The 18,596-nt window shown below is 41.6% G+C and overlaps 1 protein-coding gene across 1 annotated transcript in view; it reads left to right on the top strand.

Annotated features, from left to right (window-relative positions):
- The window catches only part of PTCHD1 (patched domain containing 1), a 53,112-nt gene extending 37,955 nt beyond the window's left edge, over positions 1-15,157 (top strand). The window contains exons 2-3 of the mRNA NM_001192881.1: positions 1,129-1,789; positions 13,503-15,157. Of these exons, the coding sequence (NP_001179810.1) occupies positions 1,129-1,789; positions 13,503-15,157 (2,316 nt within the window). The remainder of the gene's footprint in view (positions 1-1,128; positions 1,790-13,502) is intronic.
- The last annotated feature ends 3,439 nt before the right edge of the window (positions 15,158-18,596 follow it).

The raw sequence follows: 18,596 nt of genomic DNA, 5'->3' as shown, positions 1-18,596 counted from the left end.
TGTTCTTACATATCTGAACTTGATGGAGCACTTGTAATTTCTTAGGGGTGGGGTGGTGAAAGCCCCAAATCAGGATTTATCCAGCTGTTGGCATTGCCAACCTGGAGGTGTCTGGCGAGGAGCTAGGAGGACAAGTGCTGGAGCCAGACTGCCTGGGACAGCCCAGCTCTGTGTGACTTTGGGCAGGTGACTTGGCCTGTCTGTGCCTTAGTTTCCTCATTTGTAACACAAGGTGGGTACTTGTACCTACTGCAGTTTCTTGTAAGGATTAAATGACATAATCTGTATGAAGGGCATGGAACTGTGTCGGGTATGTAGTAGGTGATGTTACGTGAGTGTCTGTATTCCCATGGGCACCTGGATCACAGGCATACAGAACCAGGGCATGGCAAATTTGACTTAGGGCAAGCTTCAGAGAATAAATCCTCCTGCACTTCCTTAGCACAACTGCCCTGTACCCCAGCCAACCTCTGCAGCTACAGCCCCCTTCCTGTAGAAGCAGGACTAAGGATCCTCAAGGTGAACTGCTTGTCTTATATGCCTGAGTGATTGCACCGAATGGGGAAATCACTTCACTGCCCTCCAAATCAGCCACAAGGGATGGGCCTACATAGGACCTCTGTGCTTGGACTTGTGCTTTAGTTCACTTTTGCCATTATATTTTGAAGGAGGAGACTGAATGGTAGACCTGTTGAGATTCTCAGATAGTTACAGACCCACTGAATCACACTTAAAGAACACAACATCCAACTTTAGCTGTATCGGCCTCCCTTGGAGGGTTTGTGAAAACCCAGATTCCTAGGCCCCACCCCAGAGAGTGTGACTTACCAGGTCTGAGATGGGGCCTGGGAATTTTCATTTCTGACAAGTCCCCAGGTGGTGCTGATGCTGCTGGTCCAGGGACCACGCTAGGAGGCCCTCGAGTCAGATGGGTGTCCTACATCCTTACTACTCAGTTCTGATGTAAGGTCCTAACATTTCATTTGAACTCTTTAGCTTGGAGATGGCATGAGTGACTCCCTTTCCCTTCCCCTACAAAAAAATAGAGACCTTTGGATCCACAGAGCTGTCAGTTAGGAATGTCTTATTTTTGGTCATCAACACTGACTTTCATTTTTTTCCCCATAGTTGCATGCTGCTGTAACCAGGATCCAGGTTCCAAGGCCTGGATTTAATTACACATTTGCTCACATCTGTATCCTGAATAACGATAAGACTTGCATTGTGGACGACATCGTGCATGTCCTAGAGGAGCTAAAGAATGCTCGGGCCACCAACCGGACCAATTTTGCTATCACGTACCCGATCACTCACTTAAAAGATGGGAGGGCAGTTTATAATGGGCACCAGCTGGGAGGCGTCACTGTGCACAGCAAGGATCGAGTGAAATCCGCAGAGGCCGTCCAGCTCACCTACTACCTGCAGTCCATCAACAGTCTCAATGACATGGTGGCGGAGAGGTGGGAGTCCAGCTTCTGTGACACTGTCCGACTGTTCCAGAAATCTAACAGCAAAGTCAAAATGTACCCTTACACATCCTCCTCGCTGAGGGAAGACTTCCAGAAGACCAGCCGTGTATCGGAACGTTACCTGGTCACCAGCCTGATCCTGGTGGTCACCATGGCCATCCTCTGCTGCTCCATGCAAGACTGCGTCCGCAGCAAACCCTGGCTGGGCCTGCTTGGGCTGGTGACCATAAGCCTCGCCACCCTCACCGCGGCTGGGATCATCAATCTGACTGGTGGGAAATACAATTCCACCTTCCTGGGAGTCCCTTTCGTCATGCTAGGTAATTACTGTCCTTTTTTTTCCCTTCTATTTCCTTCTTCTTATGGTGGTGACAGGGTTCCTGAAAGGCCAAGAGCAGCTGTCTAACAATTTTGTTTCATTTATAGCATCTTCTTTTAGTCCAGAAGCCCTGAGACCAATTCTGTAAGGTGGTGCTGGGTCTCAAGAAGTAACCGTATCTGGTTGATATGCTGGAAGCCCAAAGCCCTGACTTCTAGCCCTGGCCCTCCATGAAGTAGCTGTAGATATTAATTTAAATTCAGCAGATATTAATCTCTGTGCACCAGTGTTTTAGGTCGGGCTTCCCCAGGAGCAGACCCTGAGACAAGGATCTGGATACAAATAGTTTATTGGGGAGGTTAGCCTGGGAGACCACAACCTGGAAGCAGGGACATGAGACAGGGAAGGAAGACAATCCGGGGTTATGTTAATCAGCAGGTTACCACTGTGGGCATCTGTGGTTCAGTCTCACCGGGGACCTTCGAGAGACCTCAGAGGTGTCCTTGAGGGGTGATGACTCTTTAAGCTGCAGTATGGACCCAGAAACCCTCTGTATGATTCACTGAGGGTTCTCCCCTGGGTCATTAACTCCCCAGCACTTCCCGGGGAAGACTGATCACATTCATGAAGCTGGAGAAATCTCTCAGGTTACCAGTGTTTGGAGTAAGAAGGCTTCTGTGAGCTCAAGAATGAGGGCTTGGAGGGCCACGAGTGGGGCACCAACAGTGTCCACCAGCCCATGGTTTCCCTATCCAGTGGGCAGGGTGGACGCGAACATCACACGGAAGGATATGGTCAGTAGACAAGAACTCTGAAGGCAACAAGTGAGACATAAATAGGAAGGTAACTTTTTCTTGTCTTTGCTATGAACTCAGGAGAATATTTTAAAATGAATCCTATTATGTAGTCTCTTGGGGGCTGCAGAAATTTCCTCATGGAGATTCTGGTATATGTAAAGCCATAGTGCTCATAATATAACGTCAGTTGCTCTGTCCATCTGATATTGATGATGGCAGAGGTCCAGCAAGCCTGGTACCGAGTTTCTCATGAGCCAAGGACCCAAACACTTAGCTTCTCCCTCTTCTTTGGCAACTTCTCATCAATTCCTTTAGAAAAATTAAAATGTCATTTGGAATCAGATACTGACATGACAAATGAAGTGGCATTTCTCACTGGCTGAGAAATAACTGTGATTGAGTTCATTAGTATGCCTGATGCCCTGTTTAGAGGTAGTAGGAAAAAAAGGAATTTACTCAGGCCATCTTAGCTGCATGATGGTTAAATGATAATATGCAGGGGCTGGTGGGGCCACAGAATTATGTGCTGCCCTCCATGCTCTTCTCTGGTAGCTCAACTGGTAAAGAATTCGCCTGCAATGCAGGAGACCTTGGTTCAATCCCTGGGTCGGGAAGATCTCCTGGAGAAGGGATAGGCTACCCACTCCAGTATTCTTGGGCTTCCCTGGTGGCTCAGCCAGTAAAGAATCAGCCTGCAATGCAGGAAACCTGGGTTTGATCCCTGGGTTGGGAAGATTCCCTCAAGAAGGGAATGGCTACCCATTCCAATATTCTGGCCTGGAGAATTCCATGGATGGAGAAGCCTGGCAGGCTACAGTCCATGGGGTCACAAAGAGTTGGACACAACAAAGAGCGACTTTCACTTTCACTTTTACTCCATGCTCTGCAGGAACTGCAGAGAAGGCAATGGCAACCCACTCCAGTACTCTTGCCTGGAAAATCCCATGGATGGAGGAGCCTGGTAGGCTGCAGTCCATGGGGTCACTAAGAGTCTGACACAACTGAGCGACTCCATTTTCACTTTTCATTTTCATGCATTGGAGAAGGAAATGGCAACCTACTTCAGTGTTCTTTGCCCGGAGAATCCCAAGGATGGCGGAGCCTGGTGGGCTGCCATCTATGGGGTCGCACAGAGTCGGACACGACTGAAGTGACTTAGCAGCAGCAGCAGCAGCTGCAGGATCTGAGACCCAAGCAATAAACATATACTAGTAGCTTTTGTGGAAAAGTGGGGCACTGTGTGGAGACTGAGAGAGCTGTGGGTTGAGTCAAGATTTAAATTAAGATGTTTTGCTCATGATTAGTCACATGCTTGGGGTGTTTTGTTTTTTTTTATTTAGCTTTTCATTTTAAAAATACAATGTTTTTTTGCTGTGATTGTTTCTGTGGGAGGAAGATAAACAGGGATAAGGGTTCACAGGAAACTGAAGGGAGACAGGTTCTTAAGTGAGGAAAAAAGATGTTAGGGCTAGAAAAAGAAATATCATTCCTGGTTTTTGACACTCTTAAGTAATTATCATGAGCTCAAAGAAGGGTACAATATTTAAAACTTCCTAAAAACTAATTGCATTCAGTAAAACTACAATATTTAGAGCTTCTTAAAATTAAATTTTTTTAAATTTTATTTTATTTTTAAACTTTACATAATTGTATTAGTTTTGCCAAATATCAAAATGAATCCGCCACAGGCATACTTGTGTTCCCCATCCTGAACCCTCCTCCCTCCTCCCTCCCCACACCATCCCTCTGGGTCGTCCCAGTGCACCACCTTAAAATTAATTTTTAAGCAAAACACAACAGTAACATTCAAAACTTCTTCCCATTAATTTCACTAAAAATATTTCATTGTAAGTAAAAATGAAATTAAATATTCAAAACATCTTGAATTTTATTAAGTAAAAGAAATCACAGTATTTCAAATCTCTTAAAATTGATTTTTGTCCTTTTTAAATAAGTTTTAAATATTGTAAGCAAAACTCAATGCAAAAAGGAATACACCAGACAGTACTGGTATGGGGAGGGATAGAAGAGATGGAAAGATGCTGTTAGCCAGGGAGCATTTTTAAAAGACAAATTCATAAAGAGTAGTGCCACAACTCCACCAAGACCTAGTATCAGTGAATTTCACATGAATTCAACTCAGAAAAACCTAGCATCTGTAGCGAAAGAGACCAAGCGCTGCAGTGCCCAAAAAACCCTTGTTTGTAATTTGTGAGGAATGTCACATGCATTGATTTGATGGCAGTTTTCCCTGCTGACAGTCAGTAGACAACCTTTCTGTACATTTTCAGCTCAAAGAGATCTCAAATTACTTAGTCACAACATGAAAGGAAGCGACGTGTTTTAGTAGCTGAGGCCCATTTGCAATAAATACTTTGCACCACGTAATGGATGCTTAATACGCTCGTAAAGCCAGCAGCACCTGGATTTAGGATGGCTGCCCTTCTGTATTTCTCAGATAAACTCATCGTTCTCAGATTTGATTGTAAAATGAAATCTAAGCAAGAGCACGTTCATAAATGTTGTGTTCAGGACCAATGTTTAATTCTGTTTTTTTGATAACCAGTCCTAAAATGCCAATAAATACTTCAAATGACCAAGAAGAAATGCGGTGCTAAGGGTTTTGCAGTGTGTGACTCACTAAACTTGTCCAGTTTCTAAATTTGCCCGTCTATAGCATCAAATGGTTATGCTTAAACTAAGAAGATTTAAGCAAAACTTCTTGATTTTCTGTGGTATTAATATACAGTCAAATAAAACTAAAAAATATATGGCTTCTTTTAGAAGGAAAGGTGTCTTAGAAAAAAATCTCTTAGTCCTTTCCAGACGAAATTTCCTTGGCCGACAATAGGTCTATAATGTGATACACAATTATAGATTTAAAATTCAACAAACTAAACATTCTCAGTGTGATGCCGGTCACTTAAGGCCAGACCCAGCCAAATGCCAAAATGGCAGCAGATTTAGAATGGAAAATTTTAAGACCACGTGTGTCAAACCGTATTAACCTGACAAAATTCCAGAATAGGAAAGGATTTGGATAAACTCTGAGAGTTCACCATAATGGGATGTGACTGTGTGTTTGTAGCCAAGACGATACGTGACATCTCTGGCAATAAGAATATATCCTACACAGATGAATCATTTGGGCAATGATGTAAGCATAGATACATCAGGATTTAGAATGTTTTTAATCAGTGTCAGGCATATTAGACAGCCCTACTTCTGCCAAAACCCCTGTTCATGAGTCAGATCAGTTTATTTAGAGCTGAAATTCTTAAAGGTCTACAGTATCATAAATGCTCATTGACATTTTTTAGTTATTATACTTTGGAGAGGAGCTTATTTCATCCACACCCTTTGTGTGTAAAGTAATATCGTTTCTTTCCAAACCATATTAACACCAGGCATCGAGGTACTTGAACTGCCATTTGTAAACATTTGACACTCATCATGTTAATCCATTATGGAATTTCCTTTAAAGGATGAGGATTTACAACATTGCCCGGCAGTTGGGTATGATTTAAGAAATTGGCACAGGTTTTGTACATGCCAGCTCTCCTTACAGGCTTAATATTTCCACAGCTTTGCTGATCAGACACAAATCAGCAAAGGAATGGAATATTGGGGAATATAGAAGGGAACAGAAGGAAGGTTTCTTCCTTCTTCATCTGGTAGGTTTGGTGTTTCATGTACATTCTGTACAGCTAAAAGGGGAAAATTGAAGTCGTGGTGAAAGGTATTTTGAATATTAGTTTATATGTGGCAATCTAATTTATAAGGGTAGCTTTGCATTTATTAAGATATAAGAGCCTCAAAGATCAGATGAAATGAAAAATATTCTTCAAGAAAAATGTTCTTCAAGTCCTTTAAAATGTTTGGGATTTTGAGAAGGTCTAATGTCAGATCCAAGGTTCCCTCTTCCTTCTAAATTATCCAGCCAGGCCATTCAAATTCAAGGATAGGAAAGAAGCAAGGATGTGATTAAATGCTAGGAAGAGACCAATAGCAAGGACGTTTGGCTTCCTTCAGGTATACATCCTAAGATTATCTGTATTTAACAGAAACCAGAAGATAAGGTTCAGTTCTCTGAGAAATTGTTTTTATTTGCTGCCAACTGGAATGTGATGAAGTATACGGAGCTCAGGCTTACAAAGAGGTAAAAGGTCCAGTGCAAGAAATTTAGTTCCAAGAAACTGGAACTCTTAATTATCTTGGCTCTAAATTTAAGCAAACTTGCAAAGTTGTGCTTGCCTGATGACTAAAGTCATGAGAAATGTGGGGGAATAAATCAGCCAGATAATAATAAAGTTCAAAGCAAATACAAAATTGTCAATATTCAACCAGTCTTCACCTACGAAATTGGTGCCAATATGTGGCTATTTTTGATCTCCAAAAGCAGTCATTTCTTATGATTCAACCTCCTACATTATGGTATACGTTCATTACTTGCAACAATATGACAGTCTACATGAGGAGTAAAAGTATGTTAAGAATGCTGTGGAAATACTCTGCTTAGGTATAAATTACTAACAGGCTCCACGGTGTCTAGAAAAAAAAAAACTGATTTATAGATGTTTTGTTGTTCCCATTGTTGCTTACATCTGATTTGAAATAAGAGAGTAATTCCATATACTATTTTCAAAGTGTTTTTGTCCCTGAATATCCTTTTTGTAATGCTCTATGATCACTGTGGGACTAATTTAAAAGGATACTGTGTTATTTTGTGTCTAGTTCTCATCTTTTTATTCTTATCTTCCACCAGTCATACTACAATGCAAGGTGGATTGGGAGAAATAGGTCTGAGGGGATGGATCAGACATGTTTTATTGGTCTATCCTTAACCACAAAGGATGGCAAGAATGGGACTAGGGGCACAGGTCCAGGGAGGCAGAGAACAATCAGGCAGAGGAATGCAAAGGTATTCGTCTCTGACCCAGGTCTCCTGGGAATCCTCTGGATGGTTTTGCCAGCTAGTCTAGGGAATAAGGGGTGGCCAATTCCATGAAGGTATGGCAGCTGAAATCAAGGACACTGAGCTGGTTTAAAAAAAAAACAAACAAACAAACAGAAGGAGGGACACCTAGTTGGTTGTTGCATTTGGATTAACATCTCCGAAAGTCATTGCTGGGGCCAGGTAGTGTTGACTAGATGGATTTGCAGTAGTTCATGATGCAAGCAGATTCATAGTCATTGTCAAGGAAACCCTGCATTTCACCTAGACTATTTCACCAGCCATGAATCAAAATGTAGATGGAACCTAAGGGAGGGATTCTAGCCCCTTCTCTGCACTGACTGGTGCAACAACACTAACATTTCTCTTCCTCACCAGTAAAATAAATTGCACATCAACCTACTAGTCATTTTGTGTATATATCTGTGTGTGTGTGTGTGTGTGTGTGTGTATAATCTGGGTGTATAATATATATTATATATCACATTACCTATATTATATGTAATGTGATATATTATGTAATAAGTTCATGTTGTATATATATATTTTATGTGTTTATTACATATTATGTATACATATTGTTTGAATGTTTGAAGAGAAATACAGTACATTTCTCTCTGTATTATACAGTATATATTCACACATTTTATATATAAATATATAAAATGTATTTGAATAAGATATGCCACATATATAAATACTACATATGTCTTCTGTATGAAGAGATATCACACAATGACCGTAGCATATATTATGAGCTTCAGTTGTGCACACTGATTTTATATAGTGCGTGTGTGTGCACGCACACATACACACAGAGTATGTAAATACTTTATCTTTAAACACAAAACAGCTATTCATTTCTTGGACTTTTATTTGCAGCTCTTGAGCGAAGGAAATCATTTCTCAGATTAAAACACAATGCTGTGATTAGAATTACCAAAATGTGACAAGCCTCTAGTAGAAGGAGTTTAGCTGTATGTATTCGCCCTGATGTGAGCATCTGTCTTAGCTTAAGCAAAGTACACCTTTACTCTCACTCTTAACTGTGAGACAAAACAGGCTGTGATAAACCAAACAACTCAGCACAGAAAGTAAATGTTTATAACAGGAAAAGTGTAAATGTAACCCAATTAATGAACTTCTCTCTAAAAACAAATGTTACTCAAGCCAGACACATACACACTTTAAATTTCTTTTCAAAAAAAAACCATGAATTTATGTGGATGTCATGGAAGGAAAAGCTTTTTATAAACATGAGCTACTTAGTGGAGCTTGTCTAAGAATAAAATATGTTTTAAGCAGATTTTGCTCATGCATTCATTATACTCTATGGATTTTCTAGAAGAATGTAGTAATTTTATTTTCATATAGGAAATCTGGCACTGCCCAGGCATGCTATAAATGGCTTTATTATCTCCTGATATTAAATGTTTTCACATTGAAACTCAAAGCCATCCCATTTCCCCTCCCCATCTTCGCAGTTATTCCTTACTTGTAGGAACTCAGGATGAGGAAATCCTGCTAGGATTAAAGGATTAAAATACGAGGAGAGCCCAAAGGCATTAGCCTCTGTGCTGTGGCTCTGTGTGCTGGAGAAGGCAGGAGGTTCTGGGCCTCAAGAAAAATCTGCCTTACAAAATCCCAGTGTACCAAGTAGATTGATTTGCCTATGATATTCATTGACAAAAAATAAAAATAAACAAATCACCCAGATTGCCTCTGATAGCAAAACCATTAAATACATTAAAAATATCATTGACTTTATGAATAACTTTCCAGATGTGTATCTACTGGGTAAAGTTAGGTTAACTCTACACTATTCATTTGTCAATTCCTTGGTCAGTGGATTGTAAACAATCCTGAAGGCTTCAGTCAGGTCCCAGAAAAGAGTCTGGGTAAGAGTGAGATTTTATTTAATTTGTGAATATTCCTGAAACTCACTCTAAATGATTGGAGGATTTTCCACCATTAGTATTATTTATCATCTGTGCTGTCTTTTCATTGCCTCCAAAATCTGAAAGGTAACTGCACAAAAAGATAGAAAATTCTTTGGAAAAGAAGAAAACTGATTAGCCTAAACCCTTTAGTATTTGATTTTACTAGATGAAAATCCCAAAGTCTACTGCTAATAAAATTTAAATTGCATTCGTAGTACAAACTGTGTCTGAACACCAGTGAAGAGCTCTACTGTCCTTATCCCAGGGCCTGGCTAAAAGCCTGTGCTGCCAGAAAGCAGTCACTCATGAATAATTAGAACTTAGACTGGTATGTTTATGTCTTGACGCACACTGATAGACATGTGTTCATATGCATTTAACTCTACAGACATGCACTGAACGAAAACAGAAACAAACATCTTGAATGTGCTTTTCAAAGACTAACTGAATGCTTTCAAGTCTTCTTTACCTTCAGAATTTGATAGCATCAGTATGTGTGGTTTAACAGTTCCCTCTGGCAACAATTCAGCTTTAAGTAGTGACCAAAAGAGAGGAGGGTCCCTGGGTGCTGGGAGGCAGCTGCTGAGAGAAGAAAGTGGAGAGGAACAGAATCTCCTCAAATCTTTCCTCCCTGCCTTTCCTTGGTTTTCACTGGCCCAGTTTCTGACATGGATATAAAAATGAAGCCCAGGGCTGGCTGCAGGAAACACTGTGAAGGAGTTAAGTCTCTGTGAGATCCTCTTACCTGGATGTCTCTGCCCTCCCTCCCCATCTCCCTTCTTTGTCCCACTCCCCGGAGTGAAGGGAAGTGGCTTCAGTCGACAACTATTGCACAGGAGGTTGCATTTAAAAGAATCCCGTGAAGGTCAAACCAAAGGGAATTCAGCTGTGGTGACAGACAGAGCAGGCCTTCTTGGGGAACAGGGCATTCTTCAAGTCCTACAGCTTATGGAACATGTCTCCCTGGAGTCCAGGCCAGAGAACGGGAGCCCCACAGTTGAGCTTTCCATTACAGTAACAGGCTAACCTCTTCAACATAAGTGCCCCAGCTGTGAATCAGGTCTGGTGCTAGCTAGGCACTCCAAGCTATTCTTCCCTGGGAGGCACTGGCAGCCATGTTGGTATGCCCTCCCCCCTTGACTGACTGAGCTTCAGTGAGGAGGCCCAGATAAAGTATTACCAGTTGTCCCTGAAATCCAAAGAGTTCTCTAAAGACAATGCACAACTGGAATTTGGAGTTGAGGGTATAGGCATCTGCTAGTGGGAAGGTGTGCTTGAGAAACAAGAGTCTGGCCTATCAGAAGTAATGGTGCGGGCCTCGGCACGGGGCCAACAACAACTACCAACAAAGGCTGAATGATCAGGTAAAACAGATTCTGTCTCAGGGCCTCCTCTTCTGGCCTCTATAAGTCATGCAGGCACAGCCCTGAGAGGAATGAAGGAGAAGCAGAGTTTCCAAAAGCCCCTATGAGTAAAATCTGAATCTTCTGGAACTGCCCCCAGAACCAAGAACGTGTCATGTGCAATGAAAGGGATCAAACTCAGAAGGACAAGGCATTTAAGATGCAGCAGCCATGTGGCTGAGTCCCCTTGCCGTTCACCTGAAACTATCACAACACTGTTAATCAGTTACACTCCAATATGAAACAAAAAGGTAAAAAAAATAAAGTCAACTGATTAGGAGATTTCCCGATATAAACATCTTTGATATGGTATGATATTCTTTTAATATTGTATTGAATTTTTTGCTATAATATTAAAATTTTGTAGCAATATTCAAAAAAATGCAGCAACAGAACTCAAGAGACACTCTAACAGCCTACTTCCACATTCCTTGAGTTTGATTATTTTCACTCAGGACCCTCAGAGGTCTTACTCTTTTTACCTAATAGCTCTGTTAATTCAAAATCCTTTTCTCAATTAGCTTCTAAGATTATTCAATACCAAGGTAATAAAGGAATTCTTATTGTATTTTCCAACAAGAGTCAGGGTCAGATAATGTCATTATAAAATACACCCATTGTAAAAAGGGCTGCAAAACTGATTTAATTTAAATCCTACCATACCAGTAATTCTAATCCTGCTTTATGCATCTTTATTTTCTTACCATATTTGATGACTCAGCACCAAAGCCTTGTTTTAAAAATTCTTTTTCTTTCTAGAAAGAAAACACTTATACGATTCCATTTGCCTTTTCAGTGAAACTCTAAAGTGTGTTTGCCTATCAGAATTTATTCTCCCTGGCCCCAGATGAAATGGTCAGTACTGTTTCCCCAGGGGGCAGGTGCCTCAGAGGTACTTTCTTTACCCTCATTTCAAGGGATCAGTTATTTTAATCAAAGGTTGGCTGATCCTTCCAGAGAACCCAGTGGAAACAAACTTAATAAATAGTTTTCCCTCTTAAGACTAGATGTTAACTATCTAAAACATAATTAAAAACAGTATGCCAGTCAACGAGTGGACTTTTTACTTCTTGTCTAGGGAGTTTAGGTGTCTTCACTTTAATAGGGGTCATGGTGCCAGTTATCAAATTGACAGTCTTGACCTGACCTCTAAAAGTGGCTGTAAAATGATGCCCAGTAAATTAAGATAAATGCCAAATTCCTCTGAGGAAACAGGCTTATATCATGACTGTGAAATGGGTGTGCGGGTTTGAGGCCAAGACTTCACAATAAGTATATAAATACCAGCCTGGGCACGAGGGCAGACGAGCGCTCAGTTATTGTACACACAAGAGCACAGTGACTCACTTCACTCAGCATTACGCTTGGCTGGAGATTTTAAATTCCTTTTTAAAAACAAGACGATTGTACCACAGGGTAAAGATTTTATTATCCTCAATAATGGGATTGAATATGCCAAGGCAGAGAAGCAGAAAATGAGATCTGCAGATCCCAGTGCCAAGACAGGGCTGAGAGAAAGCCACAACAGGTCACATTGGTGGGGGGGGGGGGGGGGTTTCAATGTTACAGTGGCCTAGAAACCCAGGGAAGCCCCTCTGGGAAATGTCTGGCTCCCACCAAGAGAGATTAGAGAAGTTAAACTAGATCCAGTTGCAGGCAGTAAAGTCAAACAGGAGCACTTACTGTAAGTCTGCTGTTGCAGGGTTACTGGAATACTAACCAAGGAGGAAGGGCATTAAGTAGTTCGGGAGAGAGGTTACTGATCCGGCCCTGGCCCTCAGAGGCCGTTGCCAAGTAGTGTAAAAAAGCCAGCAGTCACCACTAGCTTGAGACATCATCCAACCCAAATGGGGCAGATAGGTCCCTGAAGACCAGAGACAAGCCATAAACCTTCAACCTGAATTCATTTTTATCCACTGCAGGGAGAGTTCCTGTGAATCTCGTTCCTTCTTCCATCCTTCCTATTCACACAAACTTGTCCCTACTTATTTTGTTCCCCTCTGTTTCTCAGATTTATTGCATCCTGCATTGATTCTTGGAGAAGAAGGAAAAAAAAAGAGGCTGTGATTTAGTTCCTGTCAAGGCTCAGATTAAATACAGCACTTCTTTCTCCCTAAAGCTTTCCACTTGGCCAAACTTAAATGAGGTGATGAGACACTAACTCAGACCCCTCTGCCCACTGCCTTCCGCTGTGCTAACCTCCAGCCTTGTGGGGATGACAAGCCAAATGCTGAGTGGCCAGGCATCCTCTCTGGAGTGTTCCACCAACGAAATACTCTGAAAACTGCAACCACAGTCCTAAACCATCAGTGTGCATAAGCCCCAAGAGACTCAGGTGCAAGTCTACTCAGATCTCTTAGGCTAAAGTCCACCCATCTTTCTTCAGCCAGAAGGAAGCATGAAGATCTTAGCTCCTCTCTCTGCCCTCTCTCCCTTAACATGTCTGACTCACCAAAACACAAGTCTGGTCTCCACAGGAGAAATCACTGACATTGACCTGTCACCGCTAGTATGGTTTACATTTCCTTTGACCCAGTTGTTCCCCAGAACCAAGTCGGTTCCCCTCTTTAGAGACCTTAGTATTTTAAACTTTTGATCTGGTCTTTTTCTGCCCCCTCAGGTCATGGATTATATGGGACTTTTGAAATGTTATCCTCCTGGAGGAAAACTAGAGAAGACCAACATGTTAAAGAGAGAACTGCAGCAGTCTATGCAGACTCCATGCTCTCCTTTTCTCTCACCACTGCCATGTACCTGGTCACCTTCGGCATAGGGGCCAGCCCTTTCACGAACATTGAGGCAGCCAGGATTTTCTGCTGCAATTCTTGTATCGCAATTTTCTTCAACTACCTCTATGTACTCTCGTTTTATGGTTCCAGCCTGGTATTCACTGGCTACATAGAAAACAATTACCAGCATAGTATCTTCTGTAGGAAAGTCCCAAAGCCGGAGGCATTGCAGGAGAAGCCGGCATGGTACAGGTTTCTCCTGACGGCCAGATTCAGCGAGGACACTGCGGATGGTGAGGAAGCGAACACTTACGAGAGTCACCTATTGGTATGTTTCCTCAAACGCTATTACTGTGACTGGATAACCAACACCTATGTCAAGCCTTTTGTAGTTCTCTTTTACCTTATTTATATTTCCTTTGCCTTAATGGGCTATCTGCAGGTCAGTGAAGGGTCAGACCTTAGTAACATCGTAGCGACGGCGACACAAACCATTGAGTACACTACTGCCCAGCAAAAGTACTTTAGCAACTACAGTCCGGTGATTGGATTTTACATATACGAGTCTATAGAATACTGGAACACTAGTGTCCAAGAAGACGTGCTAGAATACACCAAGGGGTTTGTGCGAATATCCTGGTTTGAGAGCTACTTAAATTACCTTCGGAAACTCAATGTGTCCACTGGCTTGCCTAAGAAAAACTTCACAGACATGTTGAGAAATTCCTTCCTGAAAGCCCCCCAATTTTCCCATTTTCAAGAGGACATAATCTTCTCTAAAAAGTATAATGATGAGGTTGATGTAGTGGCCTCCAGAATGTTCTTGGTGGCCAAGACCATGGAAACGAACAGAGAAGAACTCTATGATCTCCTGGAGACCCTGAGGAGACTTTCCGTCACCTCCAAGGTGAAGTTCATTGTCTTCAACCCGTCCTTCGTGTACATGGATCGATACGCCTCCTCCCTGGGAGCACCCCTGCACAACTCCTGCATCAGTGCTTTGTTCCTGCTCTTCTTCTCGGCATTCCTGGTGGCAGACTCTCTGATTAACGTCTGGCTCACTCTAACGGTTGTGTCCGTGGAGTTTGGAGTTATAGGTTTCATGACATTATGGAAAGTGCAACTGGACTGCATTTCCGTGCTATGCTTAATATATGGAATTAACTACACAATTGACAACTGTGCTCCACTCTTATCCACCTTTGTTCTGGGCAAGGATTTCACAAGAACGAAGTGGGTAAAAAATGCCCTGGAAGTGCATGGGGTAGCGATTTTACAGAGTTACCTATGCTATCTTGTTGGTCTGATTCCTCTTGCAGCTGTGCCTTCAAATCTGACCTGTACACTGTTCAGGTGCTTGTTTTTAATAGCGTTGGTCACCTTCTTTCACTGCTTTGCCATTTTACCTGTGATACTGACTTTCCTGCCACCCTCTAAGAAAAAAAGGAAAGAGAAGAAAAATCCTGAAAATCGAGAGGAAATTGAGTGTGTCGAAATGGTGGATATCGATAGCACCCGAGTGGTTGACCAGATTACAACAGTGTGAGGGCATCTGCTTGTTACAGTTTCACCCTAGGTCTTATCAGGAGCAAAGGGATGATGTTCATGGCAACACATTTAAAGTTGTTTTTTGGTTTTTAAGGATAAGAAACAGACATTGCCAAAAACAGTAAAGGACCAGGGGAAATGGGGAAATTGTCAACCTTTAAAACAAAAGGTTGTCATCAGAGAGAATTTACTTACACACACACACACACACACACACCCTAGGAGACTCATAGTCTCTTAAACTAAGATCGAATAAGAGAAAGCTTATTAGCAAGCAGAATCCTATTTTATTCACACTGCAGATGTTGCTGGTATGGTGACAAAACCCTTCTGATTGAAAGGTCAGCTGCCAAGGCAGAAATAGCTTTGAGCACTGTTCAAACAATAAGGCTTCCAGAACTTTTGCAAAGCAGTAGCTCCAAGCAGGGTCTATGGTTTAGGGTCTTCACCATCTCATCTAGCTCCCCAACACCCCAAGGAGATGCTTGTGAAAGTTCTGGCCAGCAAAAGCAGCCAGAACCTCAGAAACTGACACGCAGTGGAATGGCCATCACCCATGGGCTGAAACTGAGTCAACTCTAAAGTCACCCGGGTGAGGCAGTTTTCTTGTCGAGAGTTAATTTATCATACCCCCTCATGCACCCACCATCAATACACTTTTAATGTTTGTATGATTTGGTCAATATACCTTTAAACCAGTGACAGCTTCAGTAATGAAAAGTTAAGGCCAGTCTATTTTGGAATATTTTGTCACTTGTCACCAAATGGATCTGCAATAGTAATTGCAGCTTTTGGCAGGAGGCTCTGAGTACCCGGAACCACGGAGCCAAACCCAAATACCTGGCATGATGGAGAAAAAGCAGGTGTCTAAATGAACCCAGAGACAGTGTTTCCATTTTAACAACAAAAAATGGCCAGCTGGTACAGCTGTTTGTGGTTTGGCCCTACATGCATTTTTTGCATGGATGCCCAGAAACAACATCTGCCCACGCATAGCTGAGGAAGGAAAAGTTATTGGCCACAGCTTGCCACTTGTAGTGCCAGTCCACCTTTGCTCAGGAGACCTGCCTGCTCAGAGACACAGAGAAGAAAAGTCCTGAAACTTTGTAAGTCCTGAAACTGAGAACTTCAGGCAAAGACACAAAGGGCTGAAAATGACATAAATGGAACTGATGGGAAGATGTAATCACCAATATAAATCTATCAATGATGACAGTCAAGCTTTCCTGCTCACCCGGCTGCACTTTAATCCTCCTGGCCCCCCTACACCTTCGTTGGTGCCCCCTCTCCTTCCGTGCACGGCCTTTCTGTACATTATCAAGCCTAGATGTTTATACTGTGGGCTTGCAGTATCTACAGGATCTAAACAGAAATGGTTTGATCTGAAGAGGCTGTGTATGTCACCCCAGATCCCTGCATTTCTTTCAGTCTATAAAAATGAAGCTAAAACCTGGTCAAACTTGAGGCAAATGTCTACAGTATTTTTCCCTTTTAGAGATGTAGCTTATTTAGACATCTGTAGTGATAAGCATTTCCCCAAAGCACCTTGCCTTTCTGGACCTTAGCGGACGTACTGTGCAACTTCCCCATCCCTGCAGAGGAGGAAACTGAGACCTAGGAGAATAAAGCAACTCACCCAGGGTCACACCACTGGAGGGTTTCCATCATTTCAGCATGCCTAAGACAGGGCAGGCCAATTTTAGATCTTCTCATAAGAGGGCTATTACTCCCTTCAAAGTACATTTCCAAGGAAGAAACATAGGACTTATTGGCCACAAGGCAGACTTTTTTTTTTTTAATGTCTGGGTAATGTTTGGGATTTAGGTTTACCATTGTCTTTCCAGACAGCAAAAATGCCCAAATGATTCAGATGTAACTACACCAAGTGCAAACCTGTGCTTTCTATTTCATGTACTGTTGTTCACACAGTTCTAAATATATGTGCAGGGGATCATAGCTAGTGCATTACACACTTGTTCAATCTCTCCTGCAAACACACTAAGTGATCATACCAACGTGTTATGCACTCAACTAGAAGATAATGAGCTTTAATCTAAGGACAAATGCAATCCTCGAAAAAGGGCAAGTTCTCATAATAGATCTGCGATCAATTCTCTCTCCAAGGGGCCTGCAACTAGGTGGTTACTGATAAAACACAGCTGAAGAGGGGATTGGTTTTATTCCTAAATCATATGTTGCTAAATCACTTTCTGAAAAATGTGTTTTAAATCAGCCATTGATTTAGTGTTGGCCACATGGAGTACCTTGGGTTACAGTGACTCCATAAAATTGATACAACACACACACCAATTAAGTGTATTTTGTTGAGAATTTAAGCATTCAATTGGGTCAACCAGAATGACTTACTGTGGAACTTTATTTTATGACAGATAGTAGTTTTCCAACTTGACTGGGTCTCTGTATACCTTGGGATATTGTATTTTTAAATGAAGGGCATTTTAAAACTTGTCAACTTCTCTTTTCAGTGCTTGAAATCAAAGCTTATGGAATTCTGATTGTGGAAAGAATGAATTATTTTTACTGGGGGACTCTGCATGCCAAGATTTACTACTTATTATTTATTGTGAGATCATTATTATTTATTTGTTAATATTGATTATTAATAATTGCTCTAATAACATTGGTTTAGCCCCACCATGGATAAGACATTTTAGAAATAGCTCAGAATCACATCTCCTGCAAATTTAAGTCCTTACTTCATGAAGTTTTACTTTTATAATTGCTATCAAGAGGGAGGGAACAGTCCTAGCAAACACTTGCAAAAGTTTTCTTTTTCAATTAATTCCAACCAAGACATTAATGTTCACTTTACCAAAGAAACTGATTTGGTTGGTTTTGAGTTGCTATTTATTGTTTGTTTACCAAAGAAAACATTCCATCCATCAGAAATATTTCTCCTGCTCAACTAAAAGAAAAAAACTGTGATACTTGGGCTTTCTTGGCCATTCATAAGGAAAAAAAGAAAAATCAGGGTAAGGGTGATATTCTTTCAATGAGTGAAACAGCAGAAGGTGTAAATTCACAAGAAACTTGGGGTTTGCAAGAAAGAAAATGATACTTGAAATAGGGTGTTATTGTTAGTCCTATAGCAATGGCCCAGCAAACAGCATGAGGGCTCCTCAGGCTAAAAAGAGTATGTCTGTTCCACAGGAAAAAAAATAAGATAAATGCCAATGAAACTCCTTCTCCACTGTTCCAGCTCATAAGTTTTGTTCTGGGTTTGGGGGTTTGGGGATTTTAAGATTTTGGGGGGTTGTTTTGCTTTGGCTGTGATGTTTGTGTTAGCTTGTTTTCCTCCTGCCTGTCCTACCATTTTTATTCCCTCAATTTTCAGGCAGAAGTGAGATAATCCCATCTGATGCCATCCTCCATGGCTACAGTTACTTATGCAATATGCTGCTCTGAACAAGGCCCTT

The sequence above is a fragment of the Bos taurus genome, chromosome X (genome assembly GCF_002263795.3).
Source record: "Bos taurus isolate L1 Dominette 01449 registration number 42190680 breed Hereford chromosome X, ARS-UCD2.0, whole genome shotgun sequence".
Classification (NCBI taxonomy): Eukaryota; Metazoa; Chordata; class Mammalia; order Artiodactyla; family Bovidae; genus Bos; species Bos taurus.
This window is presented reverse-complemented; position numbering and strand designations above follow the sequence as displayed.